This window comes from Salmo salar, chromosome ssa03 (assembly GCF_905237065.1).
Source record: "Salmo salar chromosome ssa03, Ssal_v3.1, whole genome shotgun sequence".
Lineage (NCBI taxonomy): Eukaryota > Metazoa > Chordata > Actinopteri > Salmoniformes > Salmonidae > Salmo > Salmo salar.
In genome coordinates this window covers 34,202,799-34,220,991 of record NC_059444.1, presented here as the reverse complement: position 1 = coordinate 34,220,991, position 18,193 = coordinate 34,202,799, and the positions used below count along the sequence as shown (strand labels likewise).

The 18,193-nt window shown below is 40.6% G+C and overlaps 1 protein-coding gene across 1 annotated transcript; it reads right to left on the bottom strand.

The window, feature by feature from the left end:
* Positions 1-5,199: 5,199 nt before the first annotated feature.
* LOC100194663 (myosin light chain 1-3) lies at positions 5,200-10,027 on the bottom strand. The gene is made up of 6 exons (NM_001139747.1): positions 9,885-10,027; positions 7,201-7,228; positions 6,391-6,540; positions 5,945-6,118; positions 5,612-5,689; positions 5,200-5,501 (listed from the first exon to the last, which is right to left on the bottom strand). Exons 1-6 carry the CDS (start codon positions 9,984-9,986, stop codon positions 5,473-5,475), a joined length of 561 nt encoding a protein of 186 aa, NP_001133219.1. The 5' UTR covers positions 9,987-10,027; the 3' UTR covers positions 5,200-5,472.
* Between the last annotated feature and the right edge of the window lie 8,166 nt (positions 10,028-18,193).

Sequence of the window (18,193 nt, the reverse complement as noted above, 5' to 3'; positions counted from 1 at the left end):
TGTAAGGCTGCTACCTACAATCTTGTCCAGCATTTCCAGACTTAGTCAGACTCATTCAATAATCAGTATTCCCTGAGGAGACAATGAGGAGAAAGATTGCGTGTTGTGCATTGTATTCATTCTATGTCATTATACCAGTGCTCAATTTAGATTTGAATCTCTTTGACCCAATAAAGGCTTAATAAGGGCTTAACATCTCTAACCACAGACTGTCGTTAAAATGATTGAATAGAATACATATTTGCATGATGAAGGATGCTGGCTTCACCGACTCCATGGCATGCTAGCCTTACATGCAGACGCTAGACTCATTGGATTATCTGAAGATGGCCTAAGGAAGAGTGCCAGGTTAAATAATAGACTGTACATGTGGATTGGGTTTCCTACTATTCTTACTGTAGTTGGATGGAATGAGGTGTAGCAGCACTCTCACTGTACTCGCTGTGAGTTATATAGCCCTAACAATTAGCTGCATCTCTGATTCAAGCCAATAAAGGCTTGTTGTTAAAAGTAATGCTCCTGTTGCTTGACAGTCACATTTCACCAATCATTAACTTGGCTAATAATAAATGATGTCATAACTGCATGTAGAGTAAAAGTTATGACATACTGTATGTTATGATTAGATGTCTTTACATGAAATATATACTTTACTTAGTCATCATCTGACATTGCTTACCTCACACAAACTGAACTAAATTAATATCACAGGGTTCCTTGTGCTTGCTTGTGTCACACCCTGATCTGTTTCACCTGTCTCTGTGATTGTCTCCACCCCCTCCAGGTGTCGCTTATTTTCCCCAGTGTATTTATCCTTCTGTTTCCTGTCTCTCTGTGCTAATTCGTCTTGTATGTTTAGTCAAGTCAACCAGTGTGGTTTTCCCCATACTCCTTCTCTATTCTCTTTTGCTAGTCTTCCTGGTTTTGACCACTGCCTGACTCTGGACTACTTTCCTGCCTGCCTGATCATCCTGCCTGCCCTGACCTTGAATCTGCCTGCCATTCAGTACCTATTGGACTGAACTGGTTTTGACCTATTGCCTGTACACGACCATTCTCTTGCCTACTACCCCTTTTTGGATTAATAAAAATTGTAAGACTCCAACCATCTGCCTCCTGTGTCTGCATCTGGGTCTCGCTTTGTGCCTTGATAGCTTGACTCAGTCGCTTTCACTTAAATTGGAGCGAAGGGGCCTCAACAATGCATCTCCATCAAACTTAAACGATCATTTTAGATATTATGAGTTTTGCAGATCGAAAAGTTGCCCTAAATATCAACATGAATGAAGCTTATCTAAGGATGCTTAGGACCTTCAATCAGCTCAATGTTTTCTGGAGCAATATTTCAGATTAATATGAATGTGGCCTATTAACATTGGTTATGCAAAAAATCATATACAGTTGAAGTCGGAAGATTACATACACTTAGGTTGGAGTCATTAAAACGTGTTTTTCATCCACTCCACAAATTTCTTGATAACAAACTATAGTTTTGGCAAGTCGGTTAGGACATCTACTTTGTGCATGACACAAGTAATTTGTCCAACAATTGTTTACAGACAGATTACTTCACTTATAATTCACTGTATCACAATTCCAGTGGGTCAGAAGTTTACATACACTAACTTGACTGTGCTTTGAAACAGCTTGGAAAATTCCAGAAAATGATGTCATGGCTTTAGAAGATTCTGATAGGCTAATTGACATCATTTGAGTCAATTGGAGGTGTACCTGTGGATGTATTTCAAGGCCTACCTTCAAACTCAGTGCCTCTTTGCTGATGGGAGAATCCCAAAAATTAGAGAATCCCCAAAAATCAGCTAAGACCTCAGAAAAAGAATTGTAGACCTCCACAAGCAAGTCTCGTTCATCCTTGGGAGCAATTTCCAAATGCCTGAAGGTACCACGTTCATCTGTACAAACAATAGTACGCAAGTATAAACACCATGGGACCACGCAGCCGTCATACCCCTCAGGAAGGAGACGCGTTCTGTCTCCTAGAGATGAACGTACTTTGGTGCAAAAAGTGCAAATCAATCCAAGAACAACAGCAAAGGACCTTGTGAAGATACTGGAGGTATCTAAAAAGTATCTATATCCACAGTAAAACGAGTCCTATATAGACATAACCTGAAAGGCCGCTCAGCAAGGAAGAAGCTCCAAAACTGCCATAAAAAAGCCAGACCACGGTTTGCAACTGCACACAGGGAAAAATATCCAACTTTTTGGAGAAATGTCCTCTGGTCTGATGAAACAAAAATAGAACTGTTTGGCCATAATGACCATCGTTATGTTTGGAGGAAAAAGAGGGAGGCTTGCAAGTGAAAGAACACCATCCCAACTGTGAAACATGGGTGTGGTAGCATCATGTTGTGGGAGTGTTTTGCTGCAAGAGGGACTGGTGCACTTCACAAAATAGATGGCATCATGAGGGAGGAAAATGATGTGGATATATTGAAGCAACATCTCAAGGCATCAGTCAGGAAGGTAAAGCTTGGTTGCAAATGGGTCTTCCAAATGGACAATGACCCCAAGCATACTTCCAAAGTTGTGGCAAAATGGCTTAAAGACAACAAAGTCAAGGTATTGGATTGGCCATCACAAAGCCTTGACCTCAATCGTATAGAACATTTGTGGGCAGAACTGAAAAAGTGTGTGCGCGCAAGGAGGCCTACAAACCTGACTCAGTTACACCAGCTCTGTCAGGAGGAATGGGCCAAAATTCACCCAACTTTGTGTGGGAAGCTTGTGGAAGGCTACCCAAAACGTTTGACCTAAGTTAAACAATTTAATGGCAATGCTACCAAATACTAATTGAGTGTATGTAAACTTCTGACCCCATGGGAATTTGATGATAGAAATAAAAGCTGAAATAAATCATTCTCTCTACAAATATTCTGACATTTCACATTCTTAAAATAAAGTGTTGATCCTAACTGACCTAAAACAGAGAATTGTTACTAGGATTATTGAAAAACTGATTTTAAATGTATTTGGCTAAGGTGTATATAAACTTCCGACTTCAAATGTATGATGGAAGATGCTGGGAAAATGAAATGATGATGGTGATGATCTATAAATGTTTCTCAAGATGAGAGAGGAAAGATAGCAGAACAAGGTCAGGAGAGGGAGCAAATCAACCTTTTTTTGGTGGAGAAAAAAGTGGTAAGGGAAGAAAGGGGTATGATACAGTGCCTTGCAAAAGTATTCATCCCCCTGATTCTTTCCCTATTTTGTTGCATTCCAACCTGTAAATTTAATTGATTTTTTATTTTGATTGCATGTAATGGACATACACAAAATAGTCCAAATTTGTGAAGTGAAATGCGAATAATTACTAGTTTCAAATAAAAGGGAAAAGTGGTGTGTGCATATGTATTCACCCCCTTTGCTATGAAGCCCCTAAATAAAATCTGGTGCAACCAATTACCTTCAGAAGTCACATAATTAGTTAAATAAAGTCCACCTGTGTGCAATCTAAGTGTCACATGATCTCAGTATAGATACACCTGTTCTGAAAAGCCCCAAAGTCTGCAACACCACTAAGCAAGGGGCACCAACAAGCCAGTGGCTCAGGAGCCCAAAATAACTGGCTCAAATTAAGATGCTACATCTATAGCTGTAACAGTAAAATAGTAGTCAGTATAAAGGTCATAGTAGCACACTATACCATATGTGCTATATAGCAGTATTTGGTTCACAATGTACAGTACCTCCAGGAAACGAGTGACGGGAGATGTCCCATCCAGAGCAGGTTTGTCTATCAAGTCATTCAGGCTTAATGAATCTCAATGTTAGTTATTACAGAGAGCAGCATTCACTTTCAATGTCAGTTAATACAGAGAGCAGCATTCAGGGGGTCTTCCTGGGGTTGAGCCATGGGGACTGGGGCTAAAACAACATGTCCGAAGTGCTACAGTACATTAGGACAATGAGTTGAGAGACTGCTGTTCACTCTACTCTTCCTAGGAGTCAGATAATCAAATTGGCAAGACATTTTATCCACATGAAAGGTAAATAAGTTACAATGTATACTGAAATGGAAATATTGAAAAAGAAAAAGGACATCATGTGGACACTGGTGACTGACGTAGACCTACTCATCTGTAATCGGACAGTTGTCCAATCATCTTAAATCCAATTTGTAATACCAGGTGATTATGGCGTGTTTTCCTGCTGAAAACAATCAATTACACAAACCAAACACAGCCGCTGAAAGGTCTCTGGTTTTCAGACTACTGGCTTAATCTATTTATTGAAGATAAGAAGCCAATTAATATAATGTAGGCCTATACACTACATTGGATTATTCATAACAAACTATTTACTTTTTATAAACTACCTTGATTTTTTTTACAGTTTATATTTGAAATGAAGCTCTTATCCATCCTGATAATATATCAATTTGGTATTTTTCGGACATATTAATATAATTTTTCTTTCAGTGCTTGATACATGTCTGCCCTCTTGTGTCTGCAACCAGGAAAATCAAGTGGCATCGTTAACGGGCCATAGGATGTGTGGTTTGACGAACCAAAGAAGAGAAGAATGGAGACGTAAAAAGGTGGCTTTGTTCTGTGTGGACACTGACAGAATTAATCAGCTCTGACTTTTGCTGTAACTTTAAGCGGGGTTATTCCTTCCAAGTGAAATTGACTTAAGTAAAGCATGCAAAGATGTCTTGACAGACCAGACAACGGAAGAACAGTGACTTCACTTCTTTGGCCACATGATTCATTAAACATAGTGTCTGCCTGGAATGTGAATGTATGTCATAGAGGGACTACAATGGCTACTGACTGTGTGTGAAATATATTACAATACAGAGCACACATGTCAAACTGAGTCCATCTCTTTTGTTCATAAAGATTTCTTAAGATTGTTCATAAAGCGTATCTTGATGCAGTAAGAAGAATTGTCATTGTTGATGTATGAATATGGACCTCCATATGGAGTTTGCCTGTTCCTTTTCTCTATTTAGTTTTTTAGCAGTTTCTTTTCATGTATCACTCTGAGCTGATTGTTTGGTAAAGTATATTAGTTAGACCAATGACACCCTCTATTGGATGTAGGCTACATGAGGCTGCATTGACCTTAGACCCCAATACAGTATACTGTCACATGGCAAGGAAAATATGACTGAGGAAAATCAGTTGCGATAGGTAAAATTCGGAAGTAAAGTATTGCAAAATACTATAATAATGAATCATTCTGTTTAATCACAAGTTTTGATCGACAAATGAATAGTACAATCACATTTGTTATTTGAGTAAACAAGAAGTGGAGCAAATGAAAACAATGAACAATTAGTTGAAGTTAATCGGTCCTGTCACCTGATGGAATAGTAATCCAATTGGGCACGTAGGGATGAGCACATGAGATGAGCACATGGGATCAGGGACATGGTGTGGACTGTCCATAAACATATGAACAATCACCTGTCTTTAACTATCGGGTGTCTTGGCAGCCTTTTTAAGATGCCATGACGTGTTTTACAAAAGCTGTGAGGAAAAATAGACAAGGGAATTACATCCAGAAATCTTGATTGATTTAAAAGCTATGTTTTGGAATGTTTAGTCAACGATAACAAGAAGAGGGTATCATTTCTTACCTTCGTAGTTTACACAGCCGTTGGCGTCCTCCTGATTTGTCATGAGCTGCTCAACCTCATCCTCCTTCATCTTCTCACCTTCAACCAATCAACAATACTGTTCAATTCCTTTTTCTAATACCATTGAAATTGAGTCTGCCCTAAAAACTTTATAGCCTACTTTAGCCTGGTCCCATAATGAATGTGCTGTGGCCAACTCTTCTAACGTTGTCAACGGTATGACAATAAAGAGTTGGCTACAGCACATACATTGTGGGACCAGGGAAGGTCAAACTATTTTTGTCTGCATTATTGTATGGTGTATGTTAAAAATGTCTGAGGCGTTGGACTCACCCAGTGAAGCCAGGACGTGCCTGAGCTCAGCGCCCATGACCGTGCCATCGCCCAGTTTGTCGAATACCCTCAGACCCTCAACAAAATCCTCATATGTGCCGCGGTCCTTGGCTTTGCAGATGTGTTGATGGATTGGCAGGAAGCTGTCGAAGTCCATCATCTTTGTCGCCATCTCTGTGTATGAAAAACAAAATCAAATGTCATTGAAACCATCCATACCATCACCAACACAGGGGTTAGAAATGTATAACATTGACTTAGATTGAATGAAAATAATACATATTAAATATATGATTACCTCTATTAGATTTCAAATATAAAAAGTAATAATAGCTAAATGTTAAAAGCTTATTGATGAAACATCGAAGAAAGCAAACTGAGCAGTATGTTTTTATTTTAGAAAAACACAAATATAAAACTGATCATAGATTGTTGCATGGACTTACCCTCAGCCTTGGGCTTTCCAAGGACGTACATGATTTCAGCGTTGGTGGGGTTCTGCCCCAGTGCCCTGATCACATCACCACACTGTCCGTATGTGATTTTCATCTCATTGAGTGGTGTCCTGTCAAACAGCTGGAAAGCATCCTTGAAATCTGTGGAGAGAGCAACACGAAAGTATCATTGTGTGTCTAAAATCTATTCCGCTTAGCTTTCTGAGTGCAGTGAGTGTCTGGCAGGGCCCTAAAAGCAGGCAGGTCTCATTGCATGCAGATCTCAACTTGAGGAGAGGCTGGAAATGCCACAATTTGTTGTATGCTAACAGTGTGACACCACGTACTGAAGAGGTGAGGAAATCAAAGGGTGATTGCCTCCTGCTTTCAATATATAACTTTTTCTGTATGTAATAAGCCACTTAGCAGACACATTTATCCAAAGCAACTTACAGTCATGCATGGACACATTTTGCATGTGGGTGGTCCTGGGAATTGAACCCACCATCATGGCAATTTAAGCATCATGCTCTACCAACTGAGCTACAAGGACCTATCTCTTGCACTTTCATATACATCTGTCCACTTAAAAACAATACTGTCAAAAAGTTATCAAGTTATCGCTGTTGTCATCTGTCACACAACATTGTAAATGAATCTAAATTGATATTGTCTCCAATTAGTCATCTCAACTGTATGAGGCACTTCTTGGTATTCTCATGTTCAAAAATACTAAAATACTAAAATACAACCCCAAAACAACCTCTATTATAATAAGTGTACCATTCCAGGTCACAACTGTAACTACAGTCTCAATCTTACCCTCAATCTGCTCAGGAGTGAATTCAAGCTGAAAGGGAAAACAAAATTAACAATTTTGTTCAGAATGTGGACACAAAGGAGTGATTTAAAATGGCCAACAACATAGTTAACTGCATGTTGTGAGCAACAGTGAAAATTACTTTAAAAAAAAACTGAAGTCAAATACATAAGGCATGACTCTTTGGCCTTGATGGTAGTAGTACCCCCACTCTGAACGAACCTAAATATAGAGTGAATGGAAAATGGAGGAGTATAGGAGGAGAAGGACATGAAAATGTAATTGTGCTTCACAAACCTTTCAGGTTATCTGAAAAACTTCAAAGGTCTAACCTAAAACTGTATTAAAATCCTATTTATATTCATTTGATATCGTTCATGTAATGAGGACAGGAAAGGAATGTCCCACTTGCACATGTTCACAATCGTGACCTCTCTTGACGGTTTTCCTACTGTGTATGTTGTGCGAAAATATTTTCAAACCCCACATTTTTGCATGTTTTAAAATATATGGCCTTGGTTAGAAATATATGTATTTATCTTTACACTATCTTTGCACTTCTTATTTTTATGCACAAATAAGGCATTCCGATTTGGGTGGTCTGCTATGCATGGCCATAATTAAAATCACATTGAGTGGCTTTAACCTCACTGCATAATACAGCTGTTCCCTCAACCAGTAAAATGTTTACTTATATAGAAGAGGCAGAGTCAGCAAGAAACAAACTTTGTCTTGTGTAAGCCAATATTCTACCAACTTTAAGCTCCATCAAGTTCAAGCTACTGTTGCTTAAGTACAAAATAATGTGGCTTGTGATGATGTAAATAGTAGTATGAAGATAAAATGCTCTATAAAGGTCTTGAAATGCATGTAGATATTTGCCTGTCATGTTAATTATCATTGTTCCTCTTCAATCAGTCATGCTACTCATATTATCTTATCTTTAAAGGACCAGTGCAGTAAAAACTTGACTTTATATATATTTCCACAATATGAGGTTGGAATAGTACTCTGAAATTGTGACAATTATGATGATGCCCTTTTAGTGTAAGAGATGTTTGAAATGACTGCCTGAAATGTCAGCCTGTTTTGGTGGGATGGAGTTTTGGCCTGACTTGTGACATCACCATGCGGTAAATTAGTTAAAAGACCAATAAGAAAGAGGGTTCCAAACCTCTATACCAATAACAGCTAGTTAAATTTTACCTTACCCACTCCGTCCGACCACTCTTTGCTAAGCATTTAGATTGTTTGGGGGGCCATTTTAATTGAAAACAGTCACACTAGCTAGGTTTCCATCCAATTGGCGACAGAATATTCTGAATATTCTAAAATCCGCATGAAGAAAATATGGCCTTTTCCCAACAGTGGTGTGTTTCCACCAAACTGACTTGTTGCGGAAAAGTCAGTGAGTGATGATGTAGTGCACACAATATGTTATTTTTTTCTTATGTTTTCATGTCCCGAATACAAATCTAAAGTTCAATGTGTTTCCATCATATGTTCAACTCTACCGATAGTTTTGTCACAAAAACTGTTGCGTTAAATATAAAATGTCTACTCTTGTCTTCGCACGTGCGCTTTAGCCAACAGTTCGCAGGTATAGCATGGTCTACATGGTGAGTTTATTATGGATAAGAACGAGAATATGTTTATTTGTCAAATGGCAGTCAAGCATCAATCATCATGTCACCAGAATATGACCCTCGCTATTTATGAAAATGAGCATCAAGCTCATTACCAATTACTTTCACCACCCTGTGAAGTTCATCATAATTGATCTAATCTGTAGCCTAAAACACTGCATGGTTTCCCGAGTCATAGTGGTAGGACCACACACTATACCATCGCGTGACTCCAAGTTTACTTCGATATGATGGTTATTATATCAATATTTGCACATAAAAGCATTTCCACCACCATTTCTCGCATAATACATTTTACCTACACAAAACGATCCCACCATGTCAAACGAACAAATGATCTGTCGGCATTTACGAAATTCTACCTTAACTACCTGTTTCCATCATAGCTGTTGTGATTATTTTTTTATTTTTTTTTATCTACGATGACTTCATTCACATAAAAAAACTATGGATGGAAACGTGGTTAGTAAGGTACTATAATTGTTACACAGACAGTTTTTGATAGTGACTTAAAAATGTCTGCATTGGACCTTTAATCAAACCATGTCCAAACTGCTGATATGTAGGACTCCTATTTGCATGCACTGCACTGTTCACGTCACATGGTGTCTCTGATGTTCTTGAAAAACACAGCTGACTATCAATGGAAGACCAAACTGTTATTACCATCTCCTTGAAAGGTCCATGTTGTCCTCAAGTGGATAGATGGCTTGATGTTGAGATTAAGAGTATTACATTTTTCTTATCAATTTGATGAATATGAAAAGAATGGAACCTCACCCAAATGATAGTGAAATTATGTGCTGTATGATAGCCCAGTTACAATTTTAGCATCTAATAAATACATGACTAACACAACTTTTTAATCTTGAATAAATCCCTAATAAACAAATCATTTTAAACACATTCGAAGATAACAAATAATAAAATAAAAACATTGTTATGTTGATGTTTCCCCCATCCAACACCCACATCCAAAGCTCATCATATTTTTCCTATTCCCTTCATGCAAACCAGTGAAAATAGGAGTTTTTCTGTACCACGACTTCTGTGGGGTTAAACTCCGGGATCTTGACTGGCTCAGGCTCTGGGGCCTTGGGTTTGGGTGCTTCTTTGGGCTCTTCCTTCTTCTTGGGTGCCATTGTGATGCACGACTATACTCAGGGGACACAGGAGGAATGACACTGCTAACACACACTGGGTAGAGGTGTTCTGGAGTGGCTGGGGCCCTTTATTCTTTCGTCACCCCCTCCCTAGCTGCAATGCTGCCAACAATAGGGGGACTACTATAAAAGGCCATGCTTTGTGCTTCTATTTAAGACATACAACAGGCTGTGGATGCACATCATCAAGAAGGCTACTAGGAAACCAAATTGGATAGAATTCCCCCGCCTGGATCCTCATCCCTGAATCCAGCGATTTCTATTTAGTCCATTTATGTGTTCCGGTCTGTTTAAAAGTTAATCACTGTGTTGTATCTGAAGTGCTTTGATCTACCAGTTAATTGAGCTAAAGGTGTTCACTGAGGGCAGGTGGTCATCTGAGAAACAGACGGTGAATGCGACTCAAATTATCCGCCATAATAATATTAATAATACCCTGCAAATACTCTACACTCAGATTAAATATTGTCTAATGACTGAGTAGTGTCCCCCAAGGATAGAACAGGACCGGAGGACGTGTGTGTGGCAAGCATGGCGGGTCTGTGAGATTATTATATATTTATGGGACAGATGTTCCTATCTGCAGGGATTTACAGAGTGTTAGTGACAGAGGGGGGAGACATTTGAATAGTCACTCTGCGGGCAGTAGGCCTGACGGCATATACATTTCTCTTCGGCTGGACTTTTCAGATGGCAGTTTATGGACCTGCTAGAATAAAACATGTCTTGCTTCATCCATGATAAGATGCAGATGTCACCATAACCTAAGTAGTTTACTGATAGTGATCATCTCTCTCTGAACAGCTTCAAAAAATAAATCCACAGCATCATGTATTTTCCCCTATACTGTAGTTCACATGCATGATTAATCTGATTTATTTCATACTGACTGCTCAGCTTGCCTAACACAAAAAGACAAGGAATAACTGCACTGAACAATATAAATGTAACATGCAACAATTTCATAGATTTTACTGAGTTACAGTTCATATAAGAAAATCAGTCAATTGAAATGAATTCATTAGGCCCTAAACTATGGATTTCACATGACTAAGGAATACAGATATGCATCTGTTGGTCACAGATACAGTACATTAAGAAAAAAGCTAGGGGCGTGAATTAGAATACCAGTCAGTATCCGGTCTGCAGCTCCTTCGCATAGAGTTGATGAGGCTGTTGATTGTGGCCTGTGGAATGTTGTCCCACTCTTCTTCAATGGCTGTGGGAAGTTTCTGGATATTGGCGGGAACTGGAACACGATGTCGTACATGTCGATCCAAAGCATCCCAAACATGCTCAATGGGTGACATGTTTGGTGAGTATGTAGGTCATGGAAGAACTGGGATATTTTCAGCTTCGAAGAATTGTCTACAGATCCTTGTGACACGGGGCCATGCGTTACGCTGAAACATGAGGTGACGGCCGTGGAAGAATGTCACAACAATGGGCCTCAGGATCTCGCCATGCTATCTCCTTGCATTCAAATGGCCATGCTTCATTCTATAGCTAGATGACTCCTGATATCCCCAGGAGTGATTACTATAATTTTTTGGTCTTTATCTGTTGTGGTCTAGTATTGTCTTTTTGCTAGCTAGGGCTATCAACTTTAAGTGCTGCCTGTCTTCCCAGTTGTCTACTTGGTGTGTGAATTGCTGACTGCTCATATACTGCAGATAGTTGTTGACACATCAATCAGGATCAACAGGCAGGGCATTTTGTGACTTGTTTTGGTAATCAGTGGCTGTATTTCGGGGGTGGGGGGTGGTTTCACCTCTCCTAGGCAATCAGCAAATAGTACACAGAGGTGCTCTCTCCACCTCTGCTAAGCAATTAGCAATTCGTGTTCGTTTTTCAGCCTCCCCTGGTTTCTCTGCGGCAGCTGTAAGTGGCGGTCGTGTCAGTAGCGGTTTTGTCGCAAAACTATGACGGTTGCCGAAACAAAAACGGTTCTGTGGAGTTGTTCGAAAAAGGAAAGAGAAGAAGGCTCCACACCACTCTCTCACTTGAGTATCTTACCAAGTTATTTACAGGATTCTCATTTTGCATCTTTGTCAATGATGTGTGTGTTTTCTATATCTGTTCGCAACTCTCCCTGTAGGCTTTACAGACACTCCCCACACCTTCTAATTTAGTGTACCCTGTGTACACAACTCATGTGGAATTCCAGGCAGTATTTTGAAATGCCGATATGCGGTCAAGAATGGGGAGTTCCTCTTAGCCTATGCTACCCTTCAGTCCCTTGACATGCTGGCACTGACGGAGACATGGATCACCCCAAAGAACACTGCCACTCCAGCTGCACTTTCTTTATCTGACTCTCCGAGAGCATCTGGTCGTCGCGGTGGTGGCACAGGTCTACGTATTTCTCCTAAGCGGAGATTTTGTATTTTCTCCCTCTCTCACCTGTCCATCTCCTCATTTGAATTCCATTCTGTCACAGTCACTTGTCCACTCAAGCTTAACATTATTGTCATCTATCGCCAACCAAGTTTCCTTGGAGAGTTCCTCAATGAGCTTGGCACTTTGATAAGCTCATTTCCTGACGATGGCTCACCGCTCTTCGTACTTTGCGACTTCAACCTCCTGACGTCTGCCTTCAATTCATTTCTTTCCAACTCTCTCTTTCCCCTCCTTGCCTCTTTTGACCTCACAATTTCCCAATCCCCTCCAACTCACAAGGCTTACAATATCCTTGACCTCATCTTTACTAGAGGCTGCTTACCTACTAATCTCAATGCAACTCCCCCAACCCCCCTGAGTGACTCATTGCGAGCTTACAGAACATGGCTGTGGGCAGCTGAGCAAAAATAAAGGAAAACTAAACTTAGCATGCTGTCTCTGATCAACTTTCTCATTATCTCTCTCAGAACAATCTTCTTGACCCTAACCAATCAGGCTTCAAGATGGATCACTCAACCGAAACTGCTCTTCTCTATATCACGGAGGCTCTCCGCATTGCCAAAGTTGACTCTCTCTCCTCTGTTTGTATTCTCCTAGATCTACCTATCTGACACCGTGAACCATCAGATCCTCCTCTTCACTCTCTCAGGGCTGGGCATCTCAGGCGCTGCACACTCTTGGATTACATCCTACCTGGCAGGCTGCTCCTGCACCACGTACTCTCACTACTGGTGTCCCCCAGGGCTCGGTTCTAGGCCCTCTCCTCTTTTCTATATGTCCCACGTAACTTGGCTCCTTCATATCCTCACATGGTCTCTCCTGTCAATGCTATGCGGATGACACTCAATTATTTTTTGTCCTTCACCCCTTCTGACACCCAGGTGGCAACACGCATCTCTGCGTCCCTGGCAGATATTTTAACTTGGATGAGGGCCCACCACCTCAAGCTCAACCTCGACAAGACGGAGTTGCTCTTCCTACCGGGGAAGGCCTGCCCGCTAAAAGACCTCTCCATCACAGTTGACAACTCCACAGTGTCGCCCTCCCAGAGTGCAAAGAACCTTGTGTGACCCTGCATAATACCCTGTCATTCTCTGTAAACATCAAAGCAGTGACCCACTCCTGCAGGTTCATGCTCTACAACATCTGTAGAGTATGAACCTACCTCACACAGGAAGTGGCGGAGGTCCTAATCCAGGCACTTGTCTTCTCCCGTCTGGACTACTGCAACTCGCTGTTGGCTGGGCTCCCCGCTTGTGCTGTCAAACCCCTGCAATTTACCCAGAACACTGCAGCTGGTTTTCAACCTTCCCAAGTTCTCTCATGTCACCCTGCTCTTCCGCACCCTCCTTTGGCTTCCAGTTGAGCTTGCATCCATTACAAGACCATGGTGCTTACCTACGCACTACCAAGAGGAACTGCCCCTCCCTGCCTTCAGGCTGTGCTCAAACCCTACACCCCAACTTGAGCACTCCGTTCTGCCACCTCAGGTCTCTTGGCCCACTACGGGAGGGCAGCTCTCGCTCAGCCCAGTCCAAGCTGGACCCCAATGGTGGGACCAGCTTCCCCGTTAAGCTCGGACAGCAGTATCCCTGCTCGTCTTCCAAAAACATTTGAAAGCCTACCTTCAAATAGTATCTTAAACAATCCTCCTCCTCACCTTGACCCCCCACCATCAACCCAACCTAGCTGTTTTCACAGAAAACAACCCAACTATTTAGCCAATGCCTGCAACCCAGCAGTGTAGCAGAATCTCAAAGCCATTCACAAAAGAAGCCTTGACCTGTCTGTTGCACATACATTTCTCTGTTCTTAGTTTGATTAAAGGCCTTGTAACGGATTGCTTCTATAAAGAGAGAAGGAACAACATGATCAAGATAGGCTAGCTACTACTATACAGTCAAAAATAAAAACACAACATGCAACATTGTAAAAATTTTCATAGAAGGAAATCAGTCAATTGAAATTAATTCATTATGCCCTAATTTATGGATTTCACATGACTGGGCAGGCCCACCCACTTGTGAGCCAGGCCCACTAACTGAGGAGCCAGGCCCAGTCAATCAGAATGAGTTTTCCCGACAAAAGGACTTTATTACAGACAGAAAAACCCCTCATCACCTTCCTCAGACAATCCCGTAGGTGACGAAGCCGGATGTGAAAGTCCTGGTCTTGCGTGGTTACACGTGGTCTGACGTTGTGAGGCTAGTTGGACGTACTGCCTGGACATTCCTGTAGTCAGCATGCCAATTGCACACTCCCTCAAAACTTGAGACTTTTGTGGCATTGTGATGTGTGACAAAACTGCACATTTTAGAGTGGCCTTTTATTGTCCCCAGCACAAGATACACCTGTGTAATTATCATGCTATTTAATCAGCTTTTTGATATGCCACACCTGTCAGATTGATGAATTATATTGGCAAAGGAGTTATGCTCAGTAACAGGGATGTAAACAAATTTGTGCATAACATTTGAGAGAAATAAGCTTTTTGTGTGTATTGGACATTTCTGAGATCTTTTATTTCAGCTGATGAAACATGGGACCAACACTTTACATGTTGCATTTATATTGTTGTTCAGTATAGTTTAAAGCAATGAAAGATCTAATTGTTACAGATAATTAATGCATGGGCTACATTTGAGAATACATGCATTTGCTCACCGTGGCAATCTTGAAGACAGCATACCGATTTATCACTGAAAAAGAGTGTTATGAGTGATTGCACCACAAACATATTTCAAGTGTGTTGACAGTGGTATAAATTACTTAAGTAAAAATACTTTAAAGTACTAGTTAAGTATTTTTGGGGGGTAACTGTACTTTACTTTACTATTTATATTTTGACACATTTTACTTTTACTTCACTACATTCCTAAAGAAAATGATGTACTTTTTACTCCATACAATTTCCCTGACACCCAAAAGTTCTCGTTACATTTTGAATGCTTAGTGGAACAGGAAAATTGTCTAATTCACAGACTTATCAAGAGAACATCCCTGGTCATCCCTACTGCCTCTGATCTGGCGGACTCACTAAACACATGCTTCGTTTGTAAATTATGTCTGAGTGTTGGAGCATGCCCCTGGCTATCTGTAAATAAATAAAAAAACAAGCAAATGATGCCGAATGGTTTGCAATTACATTTACTTTTGATACTTAAGTATATCTAAATCCAAATAATTTTTTACTTTTACTTGTAGTACTTTATTGGGTGAATTTCACTTTCACTCAAGAATGACAATTGGGTACTTTTTCCACCGCTGGGTGTTGATGCATCATCATTCTAGCCTCTTCCCCAACACCATGTGTAGGGGAAGGGTATACATCTGCAAAAGTGAAGTTTTGCTTTGTCTATCAATGTGAAATCAACTCATACTGGTCTTGGAACTTGTTGTACAGGTTTGCCACAAATTCAAATTGAATCTTGGGAGAATTGCCTGCCAGAAACAAACCTCTGGCAAACTGTTTGCCTCTAGTAGCAATACATATTATTGTTGCCAAAGGTTTACCACAGATTCTCCACTAACTTCTGGCAACATTTTTGTTCCACACTATTTAGTTTGCAGAAAATTTGCCTTTAACTTCTGGGAGGTTTGCAAGGAAGCTCAATCTACCTACCTATCAAATAAAAGTCAAATAAAGTTAATAACACCACAGAGCCCTGTGTGAAAGAGGCAAGGTAGACTTAAAGCAGCAATCAGCAGTAGAAACAATAACAAAGTGTTTTCTCTACCCCCATTTCGGTAAAAAGCTGAGGGATGGGTTTGGAGAAATGTAACCACTCAAATTCATAGTCAGAGCTATGGATGCAAGGACTGACCCTCCATGATATCAACATTATAGTTTTAACCATGTTTTGAGGCTATATAGTGTTTATTTACATTTACTTTGTTTACAAACATTGGAGTTAAACAAGTTTATATTTTGGGTTCTGATGGTGTACAACAGTGGAACTAAGCTCATGAGACATTTATAAGTTATATTCTTCAAGAATCATAGCATTAAATTATAAGTCCAAAAATGTATGCAGCAACTGCTGATTGACCCTTTAAGGCCAACACTGCTGATTTCATTAACACCAGTTGAGATAACCCACAAAAATGTGAATATGAAATATAATTAAACGTTTATAATTAATTGTTGCATTATTGTGCCAAACATTATACACTGATGATGAACTGTCCCATGTGGCTCAGTTGGTAGAGCATGGCACTTGCAACGCCAGGGTTGTGGGTATGATTTCCACGGGGGACCAGTATGAAAATGTATGCACTCACTATTCTCTGGATATGAGCGTCTGCTAAATGATGTAACGAACTCTAGTATTGTTATTGCTGGCTTGCACTTGCACTTGAACGAGAACCCCAGCCAGTCAATGAGTGTCAACCTACATAGAGACACAGATGGAAGCTCAGTGTGTCAGTCAGTTTATAAATGGATCAAGCCCTGCATAGCTCTAACTGCCATCCCATAAACATTGTCATTGAAGAGAGCTAATGCAACCATCCCAGTATGTCCACCCCATGGGAGGCTCGTAAACCATTCAGGTCCTGTCATGTTTGCTATTTTGGTGCCTGCCCGTTGTTCGCTCTGGTATGTACCTTGGAAAGGCTCCAGACGATTTACAATGCCAATTGTTATTTGACCCCCAAACAAAGCGAAGCAACCTTCAGTGCAGCTGTAACAGGGGCAGTTTAGTTTAGCAAACTAAAGTCATAAGTAAGTATAGACACATAAACGTAGTTTGGACGTTACTGGTTGGATTCAATTACAAGAGAATGAAACACAGTAACATTCCTTTAATCCTGTAGGGAATCACAGAGAAGGGTACCAACTAAGATTCATTCATTTATGAGATGTACACTGTATATTAACAACTGTACACTCTTCCAAAAGGGTTATTCAGCTGTCCCCATAGGATAACCCTTTTTGGTTCCAGGTTGAACCCTTTTGGGTTCCATGTAGAACCCTCTGTGGAATGAGTTCTACATGGAACCAAAAAAGGTTCTACAAGGAACAAAAAAGTTTTCTTCAAAGGGTTTGCCTATGGAGACAGCCAAATAACTATTTTAGGTGGCGCCCCTCCTCGACCGGGCAGCACTCGGCGGTCGTCGTCGCCGGCCTACTAGCTGCTATCGATCCTTTTTGTTTCACTTTCTGTTGGTTAGGTCTAGGTAGGCACGCACCTGTTTTGGTCTAGCAAGGTATGTCTGTGTTTGTGCATGATTATTTTCGTCAGGTTGTACGTCTGGGGAACAGGTGTTTTTTCCCTTCTGCCTGTGGGTTTTGTGGCAGTGTGTTTTGGGCTGGCAGTGTGTCCCTACGCTGTGTTCGGGCTGTTTATGGGTATTTGTTTTACCTTGCCCTGCCCTACCTGTTTTTGGCAAGTGTGGATCGTTTATTAAAGACGAGTGTTCACAGACTTGTGTCTCCTGCGCCTGACTTCAACCCTCCTGCTTCCTTGAACATTCTGACAAGCCCTCTTCTCAGGGAGGAAGAGAGTTGATTATTGTAAAGAATAATAATTTGCATAATAGTTAAATGGCCAGGACGAGACTGGCTAATTAGAGCTTTCCCTCACCGGAAATCCACATTTTCTGAAGAACTACTTAAGTGAAATAAACTAATTTTACTAATGTGAAACTCATGTTTTACATGTTTGTATATTGAGAGTCACAATGGTCAATTGCGCTGACAAACTTTTAAAGACAATTCAATTTGCCTTGCTGTAGCATGTTGTACACATGCATTGTTGAATAATGTTGAACCAAGTCTCCAATCA

Coding starts and splice junctions, on each gene's coding strand:
- LOC100194663 (NM_001139747.1), bottom strand. CDS start 9,986: ATGGCACCCAAGAAGAAGGAAGAGCCCAAAGAAGCACCCAAACCCAAG. Junction 6,541..7,200: donor CACTCCTGAGCAGATTGAGG/GTAAGATTGAGA, acceptor CTCTCTCCACAG/ATTTCAAGGATGCTTTCCAG. Junction 5,502..5,611: donor CGGCTGTGTAAACTACGAAG/GTAAGAAATGAT, acceptor TTTTCCTCACAG/CTTTTGTAAAACACGTCATG.